The sequence below is a fragment of the Pyrus communis genome, chromosome 12 (assembly GCF_963583255.1).
Source record: "Pyrus communis chromosome 12, drPyrComm1.1, whole genome shotgun sequence".
Lineage (NCBI taxonomy): Eukaryota > Viridiplantae > Streptophyta > Magnoliopsida > Rosales > Rosaceae > Pyrus > Pyrus communis.
The window spans coordinates 17,489,123-17,512,216 of record NC_084814.1 but is presented as its reverse complement, the minus strand read 5'-3'; the positions used below and the strand labels follow the sequence as shown (position 1 = coordinate 17,512,216).

The 23,094-nt window shown below is 38.0% G+C and overlaps 3 protein-coding genes across 3 annotated transcripts; 2 read left to right on the top strand and 1 right to left on the bottom strand.

The window, feature by feature from the left end:
- The first annotated feature begins 2,904 nt into the window (after positions 1-2,904).
- LOC137709891 (long chain acyl-CoA synthetase 4-like) lies at positions 2,905-9,640 on the top strand. Its single transcript, XM_068448869.1, has 20 exons — positions 2,905-3,053; positions 3,157-3,377; positions 3,996-4,059; positions 4,168-4,257; positions 4,374-4,430; positions 4,771-4,819; positions 4,968-5,044; positions 5,262-5,301; positions 5,400-5,494; positions 5,890-6,057; positions 6,178-6,288; positions 6,371-6,458; positions 6,932-6,998; positions 7,355-7,430; positions 7,548-7,665; positions 7,772-8,017; positions 8,109-8,248; positions 8,496-8,678; positions 8,792-8,911; positions 9,416-9,640. Exons 2-20 carry the CDS (start codon positions 3,220-3,222, stop codon positions 9,449-9,451), a joined length of 1,983 nt encoding a protein of 660 aa, XP_068304970.1. The 5' UTR covers positions 2,905-3,053; positions 3,157-3,219; the 3' UTR covers positions 9,452-9,640.
- Positions 9,641-13,813: 4,173 nt separating this feature from the next.
- On the top strand, positions 13,814-14,911 carry LOC137709865 (probable protein phosphatase 2C 8). Its single transcript, XM_068448842.1, has one exon. The coding sequence runs from the start codon at positions 13,814-13,816 to the stop codon at positions 14,903-14,905; it is 1,092 nt and encodes a 363-aa protein (XP_068304943.1). The 3' UTR covers positions 14,906-14,911.
- Positions 14,912-18,292: 3,381 nt separating this feature from the next.
- Positions 18,293-22,844, bottom strand: LOC137710365 (endoglucanase 6-like). Its single transcript, XM_068449320.1, has 9 exons — positions 22,498-22,844; positions 22,100-22,312; positions 21,489-21,689; positions 20,453-20,542; positions 20,173-20,337; positions 19,737-20,021; positions 19,287-19,635; positions 19,131-19,187; positions 18,293-19,026 (listed from the first exon to the last, which is right to left on the bottom strand). The coding sequence occupies exons 1-9, from the start codon at positions 22,699-22,701 to the stop codon at positions 18,728-18,730; spliced, it is 1,863 nt and encodes a 620-aa protein (XP_068305421.1). The 5' UTR covers positions 22,702-22,844; the 3' UTR covers positions 18,293-18,727.
- Between the last annotated feature and the right edge of the window lie 250 nt (positions 22,845-23,094).

Below are 23,094 nucleotides of genomic sequence, written 5' to 3'. Positions count from 1 at the left end.
TGTCAACGTTAATTAAACGGCTAGACAGTTTTTAATTTAGTTTATTTTGTGCTGATATGATTTTTGAAAGCTGATCTCGAAACAAACAGTTTTTATTATTGTTAAAAACTGCGGAATGGGAACGAGAAGCTGTGGCGAGGCTACCATCTCATGCATGATATTTCAAAATAATATGAATAATTTGTTAAGCCTAATGAGATAGAAGAGGGCCACATGACGAAATAGTAGGTGAAGGATTGATGGATTTTAATAACTTTAGTTGCAGCTGCAAGCCTGCATTTAAATTGAAATGCAAGACAATCAACCATTATGGTAGTTCCTTGGTTTGGCAAATGTCAGAAATTTTATAATTTGCACTCGAAACTGAATATATTTTGTATTTTTCCTCGCTTGCAAAAGTGCATAAAATTAAAAGAAGAGCGTTAAAATCACTAGTCGTCCATAATTGAGTACTCTGACTACAAATAATGTTTGTTGGCCAGATTTAAGAGAAAGTTCCTTGTATGGACGGATCACCAAACCAAAGAAAAAGGAGTGCGAGTTGCGGGCAGGAAAGCCGTTCCTCCGACCACACTTGCGTTTTGGTTGGTTTGTCCTTATGAATAGACTAAGACTTGTCTTTGTTTCCTTTTGGACCAAGAAAAATGTAACAAATGACTTTGAATATGATTTTGTTAAACTTTTTTTTGTTGTTCTAGAAATTTGGTTTTGTCTAATATTTAGCCGGATTAGATGAATCGGAAAAGAGAAAAATAACGAGAATGAGTACAATTAGTCTTCCAATTGATTTGATTTATAATTTTTTTCAAGTAATAAATCACGAATGCAAGGTAAAAGTTACATTTTTATTTTCATTTCAACGTGATAAGCTTCAAATTTTGAAATAAATATTAGCCATTTCAAAAACCAATTGTAGCATTTCCGAAGTCTTGTAAAACGTATAAAAATGGTGTTGCACAATTGACTGGTTCACAATGACTTTGCTTCGGATACGTGAAGCTTGCTTGGTCAAAACTAATCACATTATCAATCACATGCCGTACCTTAATCTGCCTCTTGATAAGGATCGCCTTCAAAGTCACATTATAGTATAACCAAATTTAAAACACCTTAATTTAATTCCCTTGAGATTATATTTCTACATAAAGAACACTTTCTCAAAAGTGAGACTCGATTACCTTATGTTTTTTTGCACAATATTGTATCCTTAGCATTTCTCAGTAATTTACATTTGACTTCTTCCTAATTCCAATAACGAGAAATGCCAAGGAGACTGTTTTAAAAGCGAGAATTTTCATGGATTTTCCGTTACCTCATCTTTTTGGTACAACTTCCGTGTCAACATTATAAAATGTTGTGAAAAAATGAGGTGACAGAGAGTTTATAGAAAATCACACTTTAAAAATGTCTCTGTAGCATTTCTCTCCAATAATTTACTTGTTTATTGGAAACATAAGATTTACATGATATGTTTGTTATGTTTTTTTGTTAAACATTTTCATTTTATATTCTTCATTGCATTCATTTTTCTGTCTATCACTCCATCATCATTCTTCATCTCGCTCTGCTCTATTTTTATTATGAAGCATATTGGTAAAAAAATTACGAACCGTCTATGTATTTGCTAGAATAGATTAACTAAATAACCTTAGTTTTAATTCATTTTTCACAGAGATGATCTTTACATTGTGATTTATAATATGAACAGTTCTGATCATAAGCACAAAACTCTGTGATTCGAACACGAAGAGTTTTAAGTAAGAATTCCTACTCATCTTTGATCATAAGCATAAAGCGGTATGATCTCATGATCTGAGCATATCTAAGGGATACATCATTTAAATAGAAAATCTAAATTTGCTTACATAAGAAAATCGCATTTTTAAGGAGGTAGCCAACCCAATTAATAAATTAAATAATTAGCAAATGACTTTATATATGTACAAGGGCAATTGCGACCTTTTCACGTTAGTCAAAGTGAAAAAACTTGACTTGTTCAAAAAGTAAAATGAAGTTCTCTTTCTTTGCCCGTTAAAAAGGAAAAAAATGAGTAATGCTTTTTATATCATGTTTTTATATCATATTTTTATATTATTTTAAGTGGTATCTAATATCAACAACCACATCACTTGAAAAATTTGCAAAAACTCAAGGAAATGAAAGAGAAAGACTCTTCGTATATCACAATCACCATTTAATTAATTAGTTTTTTTCTTAATTATTAATTTATTAAATAATGAACTAAATGTAAAAATCTGATTTATTCAAATGATGTGACTGTCCATATCAAATGCTATCTAAAATGTTACGAAAATGTGGTACAAAAACAAGTGTGAATAACATTACCAAAAAAAAAAAACGAGATTAAAAAGACAGCAAGATCAGACGGTCAAAAACAAATCAAGATAAAAATCCCCAGAACAAGACCCTGAAATTACAGCTGTCAGTCCTACTGACCAGTCGTATAACACACTATCAACTCTGAACTCTCTCCACAAAAGGCTCAACCGCAAAACCACCACCAAAAAGCTGTATTAATTTATAATATGAGAAATTTTAATGAATTTATAAATTTATGAATTTTTATAGAATTTAATTGGTTTGTAAATATTTTATATAAAATTTTGATTTAATTATCTTAAAAGAGATAAAATTTGTGTTGCTTAAAATACAGTACAAAATCTTTCTAATTTCCTTTAATTCCTTAATTTTCTTAAATTCTTTAAGATCAATTTCTAACTAAATACATATGAAATATTATAAACCTATTTGAAATCCTAATTAAATATGTCTAAATTTCTAAAAATTTTAATAAACTACTTTAAAATTCTAATTAAAAACATCTTGAATATTGAAAAATCAGTTAAAACCCTAATTGAATAGCTATATTTATTATAAAAAAAATTAAAGTCCCTCGAAATGGCGATTAATATCTCCATAGCCTTCCTTTTGTGGTCCTCTCCTCTCTGCGTTATCCTTACTCAGTGACTCAGTGAACTCGCCTTCGTCTACAAGTCAAAACACCATCTGCGAGCGGCAGAGCCTCTGACATCGTGAGCGAATTGACCAACACCTAAATTCATTGATTCTTATTTTTTCCCATATACATATTACTAGCTACCCTTTCCATTTTCTGCGTTCTCTCGATTTTCTCAGATTTGCAGAGAGAGAGAGAGAGGGGGGGGGGGTGCTCCGCGCGATCCGACTGAGATTTGAGAAATGGCGGCGACAAAGTACAAGTATCTGATGGAAGTGGAGAAGGCCAAGGAGGCCAAGGACGGCAAGCCGTCGCAGGGACCTGTGTACCGGAGCCTGTTCGCCAAGGATGGCTTTCCGCCTGCGATTTCGGGAATGGACAGTTGCTGGGATGTTTTCCGGTACTAATTTTTTTTTTAAATCCAATTCTTCTGTTTGGTTGCCGAGAAAGCGCAAGAAAACGAAAGAAAATTGATATAAGTGATTTTTTTGCTTGGACGTTTGTCGTTTGATCCAATTTTTTATTAAAATTAAGTTTAAAATAACAAATTGACTGAGCTTTGATGCTTCGTTTATATCGGATTGTGAAATTCTGAGGATTTGAAGTTTGAATTTCCGAAAGGATTTTGTTTCTACTTGATTTTTTATTTCTCAGTAATCGAGCACGGTACGGATTTTTTGTGTGTAGATTCTGAAAATCTGAATACAATAAATTCAGCTTTGACCATGCTAAAGTGATGCAGTAAAAAGTCAACGGTAAATATTGTTTTGGTTTTTCGATCCCGAAATCCACAATGATTGCTGAAGAGCTCTGTTTTCAATCCGGTAATTTAATCGAAGAAGTGTGGTTTTCTGGGTCGTGCTTGTTAAAGAGCTCTCCTTTGTTCGGAAAAATGGGTGGTTCAGTTTTACTATGGAACAAGCATAACTCTTTGATCTGATCTATCCGCGAAATCTAAGACAAAATTATTTCATGTATGAATTTTTCTTGTTTGTAAGTTATCTTGCTTGTTTTGCAGCATGTCAGTGGAGAAAAATCCCGGAAACCCCATGCTTGGTCGTCGGGAGATTGTGAATGGGAAGGTATAATATCGTAGTTGCAGATCATCTGTGTCTATCCGGCACCATAGCGTGCTTTCTAACTCATTCTTTTGGCTTGTAGCTAATATGGAAAGTTTTGGTTCTTTGCAGGCTGGTAAATATGTGTGGCTAACTTATAAGGAAGTGTATGACATGGTAGGCAAAGTTGGAAATGCCATGCGCAGTTGTGGTGTGGTCGAAGTATGTCATCATCTGTTAACATTCGCTAATTTATTTTTTATTCAATACTTTGCGAATTACTTTTGCGTGGAATTGACGTGCAGATTATGATTCAACGTATTTATTGCTGATTGCAGGGAGACAAGTGTGGTATATATGGTGTCAACTGCCCAGAATGGATTATGAGCATGGAGGTATGCTGTATTTTTTCATTTTCATCTACCTGTTTAGAAAAATGCTTACATGATAAAGCCGGTAGTACCTTCAAGCCATAGTTTGTTTTGTTGCTTCATATTTTCTACTGATGTGGTCCGTGAAAGAAACAAGAAAAGAAGTCTTTTCCTGTCCATTGTGGTACCTCTTGAATTCTGAAGCGAGGAGTTTAAGTTTACATCGAGAAATTTTTATTTTGTGTCTGGTATCTCTGCTTAGGCGTGCACATTCTTGAAGTAGTAGCTCATTCATTTTTGGTTACTATTACATAAATATCCTTTGCTCTAGGAAACTCTAGTTAACAATAAAACATTTCTGCAGGCTTGCAATGCTCATGGACTCTATTGCGTGCCTTTATATGACACTCTAGGTAGGCATATCTCTTCTTTATTATGTAGCCCACCCCAATCAGTTGGGTTGAAGGCTTGGTTGAAATAGTTGATGTGTACCTTAACTCGCTTTTCATGATTTTCAATAGTTATTTATATTTTGTCCCTAATCTCTGATATATGGTTTAGGTGCTGGTGCTGTGGAATTTATCATATGCCATGCTGAAGTTTCAATTGCTTTTGCTGAAGAAAAGAAGATACCTGAGGTACACAATTTTGTATCTACTATTTTATTGCTTAGTAAAGCTTTAATGCAGTACAGGGACATCAGAGGATACTGTTGTCAGATTATACTTCAAATATAGGTTGAATATTGACAGTAACTGCGTAAAAAATGCGAGTTGGTGACAATTTTAGAGTTAAAACATTTTAAAGCTGCTAATGCTTATTCAAGTTCTGTTCTGTCACTGCCCTTTTTTTCAGCTGTTGAAAACATTTCCTGGTGCGGCAAAATATCTGAAGAGTAAGTTCGATATGTCTCGATTTATTTTCAAGATTCTTTGTGTATGTATCTGTTGCTATCAATTAGAAATAACTTCTTCATCTTTATTTTAATTACAGCACTTGTGAGCTTTGGCAATGTTACACCTGAACAAAAGGAAACACTGGGGCAGTATGGAGTGACGTTATATTCATGGAGCGAATTTTTGCAATTGGTGGGTTATATTTTTTCCTCCCAATCTCTTCTCATGTAATAAATTATATTTGTGAACCAAAGAATGTTATTCTAAAAGAAAAGAAGGACAAAGGCCTCTACATCACTTTTATGGAGAAAATGGTTAGGAAATTTCTTATGGGAGTACTCCCCTTGTGTTGAGCGCTGTTTAAAAGTTGCAAATGGTGCTTCTCTATCTGTGTGGAATTACTGAACTGCCAATCAGTTTTTGAAAGTTAATTACTGTCTCTGATAATTTAGAGGAAATCTGTAATGTGTTCAAGGAAGGGATCTGGCTTTAATTGTCATATTTCATGCACAGTTTGTTAATTATTCATTTCCATATGATCAGTACTGTTCATTTTTCTGGCTTAAGTTTTAAATATGTTCCTGCAGGGAGAGAATAAAGAGTATGACCTTCCAGTAAAAAAGAAAAGTGACATCTGCACTATAATGTATACTAGTGGAACAACTGGTGACCCCAAGGGAGTACTGATATCCAATGAAAGCATCATTACTCTTCTGGCTGGGGTGAAGCGTCTGCTAGAGAGTGTAAATGAACAGGCAAGTTCCTTTTCATTTCAACCTAAATACCTCATTTTGTGAGAATAAGAACTGGTTACTTGTGTTTTAAAATACTGACAATTTGCAAAATTTATTTGGTTTTCGTTTTCATTTTTAAAGCTGAGTGAGGAGGATGTATATCTTTCATTTCTTCCCCTGGCACATATCTTCGATCGGGTGATTGAGGAGTTATTTATCTGGACTGGCGCCCAAATAGGGTTTTGGCGTGGGGTGAGGACAATTACTTCTTGTTCGTTTCTAACCATAAATTACAAGTGTGATATTGACTTATAAGTTATATCTGGTTCTGCAGGATGTCAAATTATTAACTGAAGACATTGGGGAGCTAAAACCGACTATCTTCTGTGCTGTTCCACGTGTATTAGACAGAATCTACACAGGTACTGTTCAACTATATAAGTACCTGCCAACATCTTAAGTTTTTGGGAACAGTGACAAACCAACAAAACATGAACATGGTACCTGAGCAAGAGACCCTAGGTTGAAATTCGTGCAGTTGCAGCCTTCTAATATTAACAAGTTGGGCTCCAATGGTGGAGAAAGGCTCACATGTGAGGGGTCTGTTTTAACATAAAGTAATCATAGACCAGTTGTAACATCATAAGCTTTTGGGAATAGTGGTAATACAGGTACATTTACCTGGATGAATTTTCCAATGAACTTGATTTTCTGGATCTTTCACGTGAGTGGAAAGTAATGAAGCAACCTATTCATCTCAGTGGAGGGATCCCTTGTTAGTGCATGATTTTAGTCACAGAACTGAGGCTTCTTACTCGTTGATGCAATTATATCATCAAATAAATGCGTAATAACTAAAACCGATATGCTATATAACTTCTATGCACATTTCCAGGCTTGACACAGAAGATTTCATCAGGCGGCTTTGTGAAAAAGACCTTGTTCAATGTTGCATATTCATAGTAAGTGCCATTCTTTGCTTTGATCATTAGTAAAATATTATTTCTTATCGAATTCTACATGCCTCTTGTGCAAAGAAGCTTGAATTTGTGAGTTATCCTATCCCTTGTACCCTTGTTCTCTTACTTTGTAAACAAGATGCATTGTATTTGCATGTGGATTGCTATTTTTCCCCTAAAATATCCTGTCTATTTGTTTGTTGTGCATATACAACCTGTGTGGATTCAGTGCAAAATTAGTGACCTTATGCCTACTTGATATTAAGGCTTGAAGTAGATATAGATACTTGTGTTCTTAATGGCAGTAGATAACAGGACAGTTGTTATTACAATCTGATATGTTTGATCTGGTGCTGCAGCAAGTATCATAACATGCAAAATGGCCATGGGCATTCACAGGCATCTCCAATTGCTGACAAAGTTGTGTTTAGTAAGGTAGTGGAATGTTTTGTTTTTTATTTTCTTCTTGAACATGCTCTATATGCTATGAACAGCAATTGGAACCATATTTTCTTCCTAGATTGAGCCTAATTTATGTTCTGACCACTTCAGGTAAAGCAAGGATTGGGCGGTAGGGTGCGACTTATTCTCTCTGGAGCTGCTCCTCTCTCTATTCATGTAGAAGCTTTCTTACGAGTGGTGGCATGCGCTCATGTTTTACAAGGATATGGTAAAGCTATCTTCAGGAGCTAGGATTATATAAGCTAATTTTCATTTTACTTTATTGAATCTTGCTGGATATATTGATAACGCATTCCATATATATGCTACTGTAGGTCTAACAGAGACTTGTGCGGGGACATTTGTATCACTGCCAAATGAGCTGTCAATGCTTGGCACTGTGGGTCCTCCTGTTCCAAATGTGGATGTGTGCCTAGAATCCGTCCCTGAAATGGGATATGATGCTCTTTCTGACACACCGCGTGGAGAAGTATGTGTAAGGGGAAACACTTTGTTTTCAGGGTACTACAAACGTGAGGACCTCACCAGAGAGGTCATGATCGATGGGTGGTTCCATACAGGTTTGTGTATTTATGTATTTCGTAGTCTACTATGGCTCCCATATCTTTCACTACAAACATTTAACTTTGCCCATAATTATCTTTGCATCAGGGGATGTTGGTGAGTGGCAACCAGATGGAAGCTTGAAAATCATTGATCGAAAGAAGAATATTTTCAAGCTTTCACAAGGAGAGTATGTTGCAGTTGAAAACTTGGAGAATATTTATGGACTCGTTTCTGATATTGACGCGGTATGCCCTTCTGCTTTGTAATTGTATTTCAAAATTACACTATTTTGTCTTCAATTTTCTTTGAGCTTTTATATTCTCATGCACCTCTTTTATATAAAAATGTTCTTTTAGATATAATGACTTGTGTATTTAAGTGATGCATACATTAAATGCAATAGTCTTATTTTATTATAGTGGGATTTGTTTCAACCGCTTGATGTGAATTTATACTAGTCTGATGATTTGTAATTTGTTTTGCAAATTGTAGATATGGGTTTATGGGAACAGCTTTGAGTCCTTCCTGGTCGCGGTAGTTAATCCCAACAAGCAAGCAGTTGAAAGTTGGGCTCAACAAAATGGTATATCTGGTGACTTCAAATCTCTTTGTGAAAATGCAAAGGTGAAAGAATACATACTTGGAGAGCTGAAAAAGATCGCTAAAGAGAAGAAGGTTTCTGTTTTCTTAATTTGAGTACCTTAAATTTGTAGTCATTGGGCAGGGAATTATTTTTGGCTTTTGAAAAATACTATGAAGCTATTTATGACGCTCTTGTGTTCTTGCAGTTGAAAGGTTTTGAGGTTATAAAAGGTGTTCACCTCGACCCAGAACCATTTGACATGGAGCGTGACCTTATCACTCCAACATACAAGAAAAAGAGACCCCAGTTGCTTAAATACTACAAGGTAGCTCTTATTCCTGTTTTTTTCTCTATGAAATTTCTAAATGCTTGCCTCTACATACGCATAATGTCAAGTTTGAACGCCGTGTTCAACACCCTTTCGCCACTATGGTAACTGGACATTCATTGCTTGATTTTCGCTTGACAGTCCAAAAAGCATTCTTAGCTTCATTTGAAGTCATGATATCTGATATAGGGACCTAAGAATGCATATGCTATGTGGCTGTTTAGATAGATGATTTGTCTCCGTCTATCCATTATGATCCATGAAGCCAGGTTGAGAGAGATTAATAGTTGTTACCGTTGCGTGGATCATCCAAGCGGATAATCCATTTAGATACAACAATTTTTTCTCAGCTCAAATCCAGAGTGCTGACTGGGAGTTATTTATGATCAAAATTACACCGGATTAATTTCGATGAGTATTTCATTTATGGTCACTTGCTTCTTACATATAAAGATGTTAATTGCGGTGAAAACGCTGAGTGAAAATTCTTTTGATGCACAGGATTTGATCGATAACATGTACAAGAATGCAAAATAAGGCCGATGCTTGAAGATGTATCCTTTGTGGAGCCAGAAACCCAAAGACGTTCACAAGTTCTGTTCTAGTTTCTCTGTTTTTATATTTGTGACTGTACATATGCTTATTTGTACACTCAACCTGAATTTATGTTTACTGAATCTGGATCTTCTTCAGAAAAATTCTGATATGGTACATTTTCTTCCAAATGATCTAAACCGTGTTGACTTTTTAACCACTGTTACCACCACCACCATCATCGTTACCACCCCCTACCATCGTCTTTGACTCTTTGCCATGACCATGACCATCTTCTCGTTGTCATTGCCACCACCTCTCCCCACTATTTCCACCCCTACCATCGATGCCACCACCACCACCATCTCTATTGCCATTGTCGACCCCTACCACCACCGCACACCAATGCCGCTGCTACCCCACCCTATCCTCCATGGTTGACACCACTACCACAACGATCATTATCATCACATTCACCACAACTTGTCCATTTTAATCGTTATCCACAACTAAAACATTTACACATACGATTTTCTAAATTCGTAACTGCTTTAGTATATAACTGATTATCATCAAACAACATGCGTCAATCTTATACAAAGCTACAGCAATCCTCAAATAACAGCCGTTGAAGAAGTTCAAAGAACCTAGTCATGAACCACCACAGGGGAGGTCAAGTGGTTGGGAACAAATTTTAGACCGGTATTTCACATAGCATGTTCTGGGTTTGATTTATACCGCAGGAGAATCACACAATGGTGGCCAAGAGAATGCTAAAATGCCTCTATAAGCCTTTTCGGTCCTAAAATGATAGAATGCCGTGATAAAGCCGCAATCTAGTTTTTTTTACAAAAATAAAAAAGAAAGAACCTGGTCATGGACTTGATTCTGATGCTTATCAAAGATATACGCAACACAAGTTGGCCCAAAACGACAAGACGTTAGCTAAAAGTCGAAAGAAGTTTGTGGAGCAGATACCAGAGAGAGCGAGAGTGTTGAAAACTATCCAAGCCAGAGCAGTGATACCGATTGACATGTCGTCGTATGCATGCAGTTCCAAACAAAATTCAACGTCTGTCAGTGCCACTAACATGCGTTAGATATTTATAAAATTAACTTAATATTGCATGCAGCTTGAGTATATGTGTCTGAGGAAAGTCTGAGATACAAAGACATATTCATTTATAGAAGTATATGTGCATGTAAACCAATATATATATCCATATATAGCAGTATTTGCGCATGTAAAACAACGCCTGGACTTGGGGTTCAAACTTCAAAGGGTATCAATCATGCATCGTCATCGCAATAAAGAATACTGCGTACCACCACCTAGCTAGCTTTTGTAACATCTCTCTTACGATCTTGGCCCTTTCGTTATCAACATATTCAACCGCCCATCGTCTTCTTTTTATAATATCTACATGTATTGTTGGTCTATAATCTGCATGGACGCATTCATCTGTCAAAATATTTATCACGAAGAAATTCATTACAGCATCTTTGGTAAGTCGGTTAAAATAGACTTGTTTTGACTATTTATATATGTAGAAAATTCAACAAAATTAAAAATAAATTCAAGTCCAACAACAAACTTGCTATATCTCAAGTTAAAGTAGAAAAACGAATAGTTACTAGCTACATTTAGCTAGGAGGAGAGACGATTTAGCAAAATGTTAGATATTAAATAACACTGAAACACACTCACATGATTACTAGTTACATTCTTTTGTGGACGAATAATGCACTTTTTAAACATATAACAAACAATTATGAAGCAGTGATGTCATCAAGATTAAGACTTAGTTACATCGTAATTAATGATACCACTTATGAGAGTTACTATTAACTTTTGTATAAATGATTAGGGATTAATTCTGAACTGAATCTAAGGAACATATGCAGTTAAAATGGAAGTAAATTATCTGCAAATCTCAGTGTTTCATTGAGGAAGAAGGAGAAGAGAAGTAACCGTTGTACGAACTCTCTACACTTCAAAGTTGTGAATATCAAGTGGAAATCTACTCTCTCTCTCTCAACTCACACCACCAGCTGCTATGACAACTGGCAACATTTGAACATTACTTCAAAAACTAATTTCAGCCATCCACTTCTTACAAGCAGACCCAAAAAAAAAAAAAAAAAAAAAAAACATAATTTAGACTTGAGCTTTAAAAAATCATCCCTCAGTGCTTTTACTTCAACACTCCCTTCTAAGCTCGTAAGTGATTTCACACCAAGCAATCCTCTGAGATAGTAAAAGCAATCCTTTGGCTGAGCTTCGGTGAACATATATGTTATTTGTTCATCTGATTTGCAGTAAATCAAATTGATGATGTTCTTTAGGAATGATTTAGTGAAACATTCGATCGATATGTTTTGATCCTTGATCAAACACAAATTTGTTGTCATTACAATGGCTTAGGTATTGTCACAATATAGTAGAGTTGTATGTATTTGCATTTCTCCAAAATCTTCCAAGACAAACTTAAGCGAAACTGCTTGTATAGTAACATCTCGTACTCTCACATATTCAGCTTCAGTTGTGGAGAAAACCACATTGTGTTGTTTAAAAGAAGCCCATGAAAAAATGCAACAAATGGAAAAACTTACCCTTATGTGCTTTCCATTAAGTTTTAACATTACCCCGATCATTGTCACAAATATCTAACAAAAACTGTAGATTTCCCCTTCACATACTCAATTCCAAATTCGAAAGCTCCTTGAATATACATATGATTACCCCAATCATTATTCTCTGGCCTCGTTGCTGTCAAATAAAGTAAACTTCTCATAGTCTGTCTATAAAGAGCCTCATATGTAGGTTCACTATCATCATCTTTTTTTTCAATTTGTCATTCATAATAAGAGGAATGCATACTGGTTTATAATCATTCAAACCAAACTTTTTCAGCAAATCCATCCTCACATTGAATAATTCCCATGTCAAGAAAGTCAGTCATATAATAAAACCGGATCAGTCATTTAATATTTCTTCATCACATCTACTTTAAACTTTGCAATCAATTCATCACTGCTTCCTGTATACATTATGTCATCAACCCAGATTGATACTATAAATGACTCTGCATTTCTCATCTTGATGTACACATGGGTTCACTTGGACTCCTCCGAAATCTAGTACGGAGCAAATAAGTGTTAATGTCGTCATACGAAGTTCTTGGAGCTTGTTTTAAGCCATAAAAAGCTCAAAAAACACTTTGTCTTTAGAACCTGGAACTATAAATTCCTCAGGTTGATCAACATACACTTATATCATAGACACTATATTATCATAGGTCCTAGTGTTGCTTGGACTTGCATATTTACCTCTTGATTCAGATCAAACAGAGCTTTGATACCATGTTAACTTTTGTATAAATGATAAGGGATTAATCTTGAACTGAATCGAAGGGAAATATGCAGCAAAAATGGAAAGAAATTATCTGCAAATCACATTATTCATTGAGGAAGAAGGAGAAGAGAAGTAATCGTTGCACTCTCTATTTACACTTCAAATTTGTGAACTACAGGTGGAAATCCATCTCTCTTAACTCACACCACCAGCTGCTATGACAGTTGGCAACATTACGAGCCTTACATCGAAAACTAGTCTCTGCAGTCCTTTTACTTACTAACAGACAAGAAAAAACAAAATTACATTCAAATATAGTTGCTTGAGCTTTAAGAAATCAGCTCAATGCTTATATTTCAACGGTTACGTGTTGTTAAATTAGCTCCTGTATTTTCCAAACGAGCTTGACGAAGTGAAGAACCAGTTCCAAATACCACGTAGGGCATCCATCCAAGCATTCCCATTAAACTGAATCGACGTGTCAAACAAACGAAACTCAAACCACTTGGAGTTGGGGAGAGAGGAGCATGCAGCGGCGGCACGGCACAGCACCGTTTGGACCGCCGCGGTTAGAATTCTAAACGCAGCATCTCTTGACTCAAGTGGAACCTGAACGTTTTGGGTATCCTGGAAGTGGCCAGGTCACCATCTCCCGCCGAAACCCTAACCACTTGGAATTTGACTGCACTGTCAACGTGTCGCGATTCCCCTTCCCCCCACTCCCAAAAACCTCAATCCTCATCACTCCTTAAACCTTCAAACCCTACCGCCTTCACACACACACTCCTCACACGTGTCCACCACCCCCCATCCATCCCCTCCCAACGGTCCAGATTTCATCTTTCTCCCCTTTTATATAAATGTTTCAGTCCTCCCCAGGTATCTATGTTCTTTCTCGCCAGCTCAGAAAACCCTGAAATAACAACAAAATGGTGGAATCTAAATGACAGTTTTTTCATAGTCTCTCTGTCCGCACGATTCGATTCGCCAATCCGATTCGAGTTCTTCAAATGGAGAGCCTAAATCTGCAGGATGTCGATCCTCGATTTGAGAATTGCTACGTGAATAAGAGGCAGAGGAGCATCACCGACCGGAGCTCCCACGAGCTTGCTTCGGTTTCTTCATCGAAAGAGCACGATCCCTCCTTCACCCACTGGTCCTCCGAGAATCCCCAGTCCCCCATTGAAATCCCCGTTTCCGCTGCAGGAGGAAGCGGAAACGCAGAGGAGGAGAATAAAGAGGATAAGTTGACGAGGACATCCTGCCTCTCACACGGCTCGATCTCCTTGATGGGACGGCGGAGAGTGATGAATGACGCCGTGGTCATGACGACGGTAGACTCCTACCAGTTCTTCGCCGTCTACGACGGCCACGGCGGCTCTTCAGTGTCGAACGCGTGCCGCGATCGGCTGCACCACCTCCTGGCTCAGGAGGTGGAGCCGTGGATACGCGGTGGCGAGGGGGTGGTCGACTGGGAGAAGGTCATGGCCTCGTGCTTCACCAAAATGGACGAGGAGGTCGGCGGCAGTGTCGATGGCGCCGACATGGAATATAATTGGGTGAACACGGTGGGGTCCAGTGCAGTGGTGGTGATTGTGGGGCAAAACGAGGTTGTAGTGGCCAATTCTGGAAACTCACGTGCCGTTCTGTGCCGAGGCGGCGTGGCGATTCCCCTGTCACGTGACCACAACCCGGACCGACCCGATGAGCGCGAGAGAGTGGAGGCAGCGGGAGGGAGAGTGATCAACTGGAACGGATGCCGCGTCCTCGGAGTTCTCGCTACGTCGCGGTCGATCGGCGACCACTACCTGAAGCCGTACGTGATATCGGAGCCGGAGGTGACGATCAGCGAGAGGACCGAGTGCTGCGACTTCCTCGTGATTGCGAGCGACGGGATTTGGGATGTCGTTTCGAACGAGCATGCGTGTCAGGTGGTGCGGAGGTGCCTGGATGCGGACAAGAAGAGGAGGTCGTCGGAGGGGATGAGCGGATCGAATGCGGCGGCGGACGCGGCGGCTTGGTTGGCGCAGTTGGCTTTGGCGAGGGGGAGTAAAGATAATATTACTGTGATCGTCATTGAGCTCAACAAGTCCGCCGCCTGATGAATGTTTCGTACGAGTTGATTTCTCCTAGTGTTTTTGTGGCATGTACTACAGTTTTGAAAATTTGCAAACTTCTTACGTTGTACATATTATTATGTTTTAATTAAACCTGTACTTTTGTTACTCGTAAGTAAGCTTATAGTTTTAAGTGGAACTGCAAGCATGATATGCATTTCGGTTGCTGGGAGATGAGAAGGTGTTCTATTTTCCCACCTTGAATTGAAGGTTGTCTACATCAATCTTATGATTAGAAAAGGATAATAATATTTTATCTGCTCGAAATGTACATATTTCACTCATTACGAATAATAAATATTGGCAATATCAACTCATAACCAAATCGTTCAATATGTTAATCTTCATTTGAACATCCTTCCTAAAAAAATATTAGAAAGCATAGATCATTCGATCATCTAAATGTATTAGCCATAAGGATAGTTTAATGTGCTCTTTAGCGCTTGACCCTAAGATGTAAATGATCCAAGGCACATTAGCATGGTTACTTCTTCTGTTCGAATCGGGGTTTGCAACCAAACTTCTACTCAGAAGGATAGAGGGGGCGGTTCAGGTGAGATCCAATGTAGATCCAACTTTCTATTCACTCATAAGATCCAAGCAGTTCGGGAGGGACCACCATGGTTCATCTCTTCTTGAGAATTCATACATCCCTTATCAGTATATGGACAGTTATATCTCGAGCATAAATTTAGGTTCGACCTCAATGGAAAAGAGAAATTTTATACCAATGGAGGAAATAACGATGTAAAAAACAGGTCAGGGATTCTCTACAATGACCATGGTAGTCTAATTGAAACGGATGTAGCGCTTCTTGGGAACGCCTTTTTTTGGGTTACAAAATGTTACGGTTACCAATCCTATCATTCCTTCCTATGACTTCTTCACATTGGATTCGATTCAAATTTGGGACATAAAATTCTGTTTTTAATGAGACTCTATGCATGCAAGCAAGATGTACTGATGGTAAAAAAAAAAATCATTTTCTTTGTAGTCGTATCTATTGTGACAAGAAAGCATTCTTAGTTAAGTCTGGTCAAATAAGCAAAATAAGGTGTAAATATAAGTAGACTAGATCGTGGTACCAATCCATAATGATCAAAGTCGAATCGTGAGCCTATTAATGAAGCAAATTCAATGAAGCAATAATTAGTACTATAGAGAAGCGGCCATAAACTGGAGAGTCTTGACCAATTTGAAAGATTACTTGATGTAGTTGAATAACTAAATTTTGGGTTGTTCGATCAAGTAAAAGAAATTCAATAATGGAAGTCAATACATATCCAATTTGACTTATGGATGAATAAGCAAGCATGCATTTCATGCTTGTTTGAGTAATAGCAATGAGATTCCTCAATATCATACTAAGAATAGTTAGGATTTCCAAAAGAAGCCATTCGTTCCTTTATGAGGATATCCAGAAGAAGATAGCATTCGTTCCTTTATGAGGTCATATCGGGATAGGTAGGCCTAATCCCTCCCCCTCAAGAAAGAGAAAGAAGATAATAACTCCTTTCTTTCTTCTCTTTTTTCATGTGAACAGTCCCTTCTTGTATCGAAAAGTTTTACGTGACACGTTGAGAAAGACCAACGTCCTATGTACCGAATTCCCTCGTTGGCAACACAAACACTATCCGTTAGAAAACTAAATGGGTTTTCGCAATGATCATAGTTTAGTCTATGTGTACTAAGGGTAATGCTAGCGAGACTAAATTTATAGATAAAATTTGCAAATTAAATGATGTGTCACCAATAAGAAATGAGTACGTTTATTAACGTTTAAGCAATAATTCAATCGTCACCCTTCACATTATTTAGTTTAAAAAATTTATCTGTAAATTTAGTCTTCCTAGAATTACCCATGTACTAATTATCGAACACTTATCAATTTGTGGGAATTGTATTTACGTGTATTTAAAATAATGATCATCTCAACGGTTTTATATAAAAAAAGAAAGGGCTGATAGTGAAAAAAAGTTAATACTTGTCAAATGAAGTTAAGTGCTTGTTAACTGTTTACAACAAAGAAATAGCTTGTACAAAAAATAATATGAAGGTACAAGACAATAAGGTGGAGAAGAATACAAAATACAAGTTTTTTTTTTTTTGGGTAACATAAGGGCATAGAAGAACACAAACTAACTCAATAATTATTATAAACAGTTCAAGTCTTGGAGACTCCACTCATATCATCTAATAAATGAGTCTCAATATATTCAGTTGGATTCTCAAAATAATGGTACGTAAGATTCATATTATAATGCCAATTGGCAAGGTTGTTTGCCACAACATTCTTTTCCTGATAGATATAAACCAACTCGCAATCACTAGGCATACCATTAAAAAAAAAGACAAGTTTTTGGGCAAAGTTTAAATTAACCTATTCGGGTAAGTTTGACTATCAGTCGGGCAAGTTCTTGCTAAGTGGAGGAAGTGCTTTGAAAGGAAGTTTCAATATAGAAAATTGATACTACATATAATGCATTAGAAATTTAGAAGGAATTTGTAAAAAAAAGGTTAAGTACAATGGAAAAGATGTTTGAACTACAAAAGGAATTTGTTAAAATGTAAATTTGCAGAGCTTTAAAGTCTTTTTGTATGTTAAGTTGAGTGTCATTTTCTTCTGTCTTTTTATTGCCTTTTATAGAACAAACTTTCCTTCGAGTTAAAGCCTTTCCCTTTCAGATTATAACTGTTGTTAGAGGAAGTTTTTTCGTCTTCCAGTTCAAGCTTTTATCCTCCTGAAACTGTCATAAGAAAGCATCTTTCTTCAGCAAAAACCCACTAATTTACTTTCGTTCAGTACGAAAGAGAGTTTTTTTGCCGCCCACGATGCTACGTCATAAAGCACTTTTGAAAGATGAGCCTGCGCACTGTTCCTTTGTCCCAAACTTAAATACCCAATAAGCTATTCGTTAAAAGCCTAGCAGGTTGGGCCTTAAGATAGGCCCAATACATAATTTTATTCCAAACACACATCACTTGTAACCTAATGTGTTTGATGCTTTGTCTGATAAGATTAAGTCATCACCCATAACCCTTTTGCTGTAACCGGCGAAGAGAGTATGTATCTCACTTCATGTCACTGCGCTACCCATTTCTATCCTAAGTTGTTTTTGGAGTACCACTAGACTCGACGGACGTGGGGTAAAATTATAGCGGGGTTGTACGTACTAAATTTTATCGGCTGCAGAAGTTTAAGATCAAGTCATACAAAGTTCGGAGTGACAATGTCAGTGTCGAGCATCAGATTTGAGTATGGCACCGACGTTGGGACACGCCTTTCGCTGATCTTCGATACCTGTTCCGATCAGTATTTACTCAACGTTGTCTGAAATGGGGTTGCTGAGTTGGTAGATAGACCCAATGTAATTTGCACAAACTATATTCCATTCAAACAATGTTGCAAAGCTTACAACATTCACAACACAAAAAAGTAAAAAAAAGCGAAAGGACATCCAAAGCTGCTTTGAAGTACAAAGAAACAAGACTTCTTGAAACCAGTTGAGAGAAGTCATTTTTTTCTCAACCCCCTCAAACTCTCACTCACGTTTTAACTGTAACTCTCTCTCGGAACCTATCTATATAATAACCCTACTGAAAGTTGAGGTGAAAGAGGATGAACACACATTTCAAACCCGTCTCATCACTGCTTTCTTCCCCTCCCAATCATAAGTAGTATTTGCAAAGAAATAAAAAGGACTTGTTTCTTCTGGTCTGCATTCGTATAGCTGCACAATTCTTACATTCCGATCCCAGAAACTGCGTGAACCTCTCTCCTTTGTTTCATGGAGCTTTTTTCCTTTCTTATGCTAATGAGTAACTTGAGACCAAGACATTTGCTGGAGAAGCAGAATGGATGTAGACAAACTCCATGCTCTTTCCCACCGGTAAAGAGTTGATCCATGATGGAAAACCATAGGAATTGCCGGCCTTTGTTAGGCCCCAAATAGGACCATAAAGTTTGGAGATGGAAAGCTTGAGGTTTGTGAGTTCCTTGGCAGACTTGTTGGTCACAATTGCGGAATATCTGTAGTAAGTCACTCCCTTGGAAATCCAAGAAGATGTTTTCCTCTGCGATATGGCAATTGGGCTCGAAGATGGAGCTGCAGAAAAAGCAACTCATTTCAGATCACTTTCCGACAATTCATGTTAACATAAAAGAGGCTGCGAATGTAAACATAGTTTCCTCAGATAAGCCATATAATACCTGGAGAAGCTGGAGCAACTTTAGGCAGTGGAGCTACTTTTGGTTGAGTGGTAACCACTGTATGAATATTCAGTACATCAATTACCATTACAAAGACAAAAAAATAAAAAAAAATCGATAAGCCTTAGAAACATCGAATATAGTCAGTATATGTACCTGGTAGGAGCTGGTTATACCCGCCATGGCCGGCATTTAGGCGTGCCAATATACCGAGAAGGGGAGCATTGTTGTAGGTAGCAGGCTCTGTCTGCTCATAGTTGTCTCTCTGATCAGCAAAGTTATCATAGGCATCAGGTCCACCGACAATAGCACCAGTAAGCAGATTGGGGTCACTAGCTTTCCGGCTAAACCAAGTGGCATAGCCTCCCCTGCAGCTCACAAATGATGAGTCCTTCTTGTAGGAAACAATTGAGGAAGCCCTGTGGTGGACTTGTTGAGGGTAGTTGTTTCCGTAGCCAACCATGTAACTAGTGGCTCTCGGGTTGTCTCCAAGAATGTAATCCACCTGAGAATTTTGACAAAATCATAGCATCAAATTACATGGTTTTACAAAAAAAAAGCAACGTGTTGGATGATCCGATACGAGCATGTTTTTGGATGAATTACCTGAGATTGGGCGAATGATAGGAGCTCGTTGGGTGCCACATTGCCAGAAGCACACTGAAGTGTACTCCTGGAAGATGTGAGATAGTCGGAGTAGACAGTGGCCAAGAAGGAGGCACTGGTGACAAACTGCATGTTATTCCACCTCTGGCGGTAAATTAGGCCACCGGGAGTCTTCCGTGCGTTTTGGCTGCCCTTACCAACGCATGAACACATGAAGTACTCAGCCTTCTGTTGGTACTTCTGAAACACTGCTGTATGACTACCTGCTTTGCCTTGCATTAAAAACTGCCAACCAAGAAAACACAAACCAATTAGTTGTCGCCCCACTATAAATCCAATAAATGCAATTTACAATTCATTTGTAAAAAAAACACATAGATATCAACAACCGATTGGTTTAGTGACACGCAGTCTCTGCAATATCGAAGAGTAGTACCTTGGCAACAAGGGTTTGGACACCGGGATACTTGACATCCCAACCGAACTCGGTCATGCTCCAACCGGTTCCTCCCATGGAATCACCATTGTTTCCAAGGTAGTCCAAGTAGTACTGGTTATTACTTGCCTGGAACAACCAAGCAGCAGCCCACAGCAACTCATCCTGCGCAACAACAAATAATAATTTTCAACACCCAACCAAAATTAGATATGAAATGGAAATAGCTTATGTTCTTGGGCCTGAAATGATAAAAGCCCAATACGGCCCAATAACGTACATTGTAGCCACTGACGGATTGGTAGTACTTTTGGGCCACGGTAATACTGCTGTCATATTTGCCCCTGTACTTGTCCGCAAAATCAAACAGCTGAAAAGTAAACAAGTGTAAGATCAGTGGCAACTTCAGTAAATATAATAAAACAGTGAGGGTATTAAGGGAAGCTAATTATGCATGTCTAAGACAGGAAGGTGGTGCAGCACCGACAAAAATCGCACGTGGAAGAGGAAATAACATTCACACTTTTCACGGATCGACTACACGTGGACGGGGGAGATCTTATCGTACTGTAGATCTTGTACTATCAAGCAGCACAGTCCCTGTGATCGACGGGCAGAGATGTCCCCCCACGATCCAAATTATGCGCCGAAGGCTTTTTAATTCTTACCCCATTTAAGCAGACGGGCATTTAAACGGCAACGTCTGTCCTCAAGTTTATAAATGTGATGCTAACGTAGGCTGGGCTATAGCAACTTCGAGAGCCATGTTTAAAACTTTTTCGATACGGTTAATATTTAAATAAAAACATTCAAAAATTTAGAAAAATATATAAAAATATTGACATTTTAAATACTGGTCCCAAACTAACAAAAAGTAAGTCGGAAACGTAACTGCCTAACAACCAAGACAGTTGGCTATCATACGCCGGTCCCGCGCCAAAAGCATGAGACCCGAAGTATCCGCCTTCTGCCTTGCGCTTGACCTAAAAAAAAAGTATCAGCCTACTACTTGTCAGCGGCTCGATGCCGCACATGCCTAACTTACGCCGCTTGAACCGGCATTACTGTTAGTGGTCCCACTATTCACAAGTATAATCTTTTTAGACCAATGGACCAAATTCAAGTGGTTAATTATTTGGAAAAACATTAAAACTCACTACTGGTTAATTATACACTATAACGTTGTGTTTATCCTACACGATTACTAAGATTCAAACTTCAGTGCAAATAACGTGCCTTAATCAACTTGACTAAGTTCAATTCTATGTTATGATTTATTTAGTTTGGGAAAGTACAAGTATAATAGTGGGACGGACCTGATATGCGTGGCTGAGGAGCTCGCGGGAGTATGCGGGGTTGGAGCGGCGGAAGACAATGGAGGCAGCGGCCATGGCGGCGGCGGTTTCCCCGGCAAGATCGGACCCGGGATTGCTGGGGCTGATCTTGTAAGCCTGGCGGTTAGTGGTCATGTCCTCCGGCCTTTGCCAACAGTAATGGTCAGTGTTCCCATCTCCCACCTAATCACAAAATTAACACATTAAACACAAAAGCTAAAAACATCATATATTAATGAAAAAAAAAAAAATCTAATTTTAGCATTTGGGTTGGTCCATATGCCATTAAAAAAGGAGCTGACTTCTCGTTCTCCCACTTCTCGTACATTCCTATCCTTTTTTATTTTGTGTAATCACAGTTAAATCACGTCAATATTTTATATTGATTTTTTTATAAAGATAATAAGATAAAAAGTAACAGTAATATAAAATGTTGACGTGATTTAACCGTTACCGTAAAAAATAGAAGGAGATTGAAGTGTATGAAAAGCGGGAGGCAGAGAAACTAGCTCCATTAAAAATAAAGCTAATTGAAAATTATATTTTTCTAGTTAGGGAAAGTGGAAAAGTTGGGAACTTGGGAAGGAAGGTACCTCGCCATAGAGGACATTGGGTTCAGGGTGCGCTTTGATGAAGTAGTCAGTGCCCCATTTGACGGCATCCATGGCATGGCCGAGCTCGCCACTTGCAGCCATTTGGCTGCCGTACTCGATTATACTCCAGGACATCATTGTCACTGTGAAGGCCATGGGAAGCCCAAACTTCACATTGTCACCTGCATCATAGTACCCTCCCACCAGATCCACCTGCAAATTCCAGACCAAAGGTTAATTTTTTATGAAAAATTATCAGCTGGGTAAATTTTACTGCAACATTTTGCCATAACCCAGTTGGAAATTTGAGTTTTATGAAAAATCATGAACTGGGTAATTTAACTACAAAACCCAGTAATTTTTTTTTACTGGAAGAGTGATTAGAATTTAGAACTTACCCCATTGGCCTTGCCATCATACAAGCCAGAATTGGATCTCCAAGTGACTCTCTGGTTGGGGGGAAGAAACCCAGATCTCTGAGCTTCAAAGAACAGAATGCTGTTGCTCAGAGCCTGCCCGTAGTCATGGCCGGCCAAAGCAAAAGGAAAACAGAGCAGCAGAAGCAGAGGAGCCATGGAAACTACCCTCACAAATTTCTCCATATCAGCAGTAAAACACAAAAGAAAAGGCAATGTGCGATGGTTTATCAGCTAAAATTTCTGTTAAACCAGCAGAGAGAAGAAGGAGAAGGAAGAGGAGAGGGTGGAGGGATTGGGAATGGGAAGGAGCGCAATGGGCCTCTATATACTGTGGGAGGAAGGAAAAGTACAAGTGCCCAGAAATTAGTATGTACCCAAATTTTATTTTATTTTATTTTTTGTTAATTAATTTTGAATAATTTCAGATTATTTCTCTTTTCGAGGGCCTGAAAATAGTTGAGAAAAGAACAGAGCCATGTGGGTGTTCCCGGCCCTTTACTGGGAAGGTCGGTGTGTATTTATTGTAGGTGTGGAATGGAAAAAGTTACTGCATATAATGAGGATAAAATTTGAAGA

Bases quoted from the DNA above. Each gene is read 5' to 3' on its own strand.
- LOC137709891 (XM_068448869.1), top strand. From the start codon at position 3,220: ATGGCGGCGACAAAGTACAAGTATCTGATGGAAGTGGAGAAGGCCAAG. The intron at 6,289-6,370 runs GTGAGGACAATT...CTGGTTCTGCAG, and splicing joins AAATAGGGTTTTGGCGTGGG to GATGTCAAATTATTAACTGA. The intron at 8,018-8,108 runs GTTTGTGTATTT...TCTTTGCATCAG, and splicing joins CGATGGGTGGTTCCATACAG to GGGATGTTGGTGAGTGGCAA.
- LOC137709865 (XM_068448842.1), top strand. From the start codon at position 13,814: ATGGAGAGCCTAAATCTGCAGGATGTCGATCCTCGATTTGAGAATTGC.
- LOC137710365 (XM_068449320.1), bottom strand. From the start codon at position 22,701: ATGGAGAAATTTGTGAGGGTAGTTTCCATGGCTCCTCTGCTTCTGCTG. The intron at 20,022-20,172 runs GTACTACTCTTC...CTTGGTTGGCAG, and splicing joins TCCAAACCCTTGTTGCCAAG to TTTTTAATGCAAGGCAAAGC. The intron at 19,188-19,286 runs GTACATATACTG...ATATTCATACAG, and splicing joins GTATAACCAGCTCCTACCAG to TGGTTACCACTCAACCAAAA.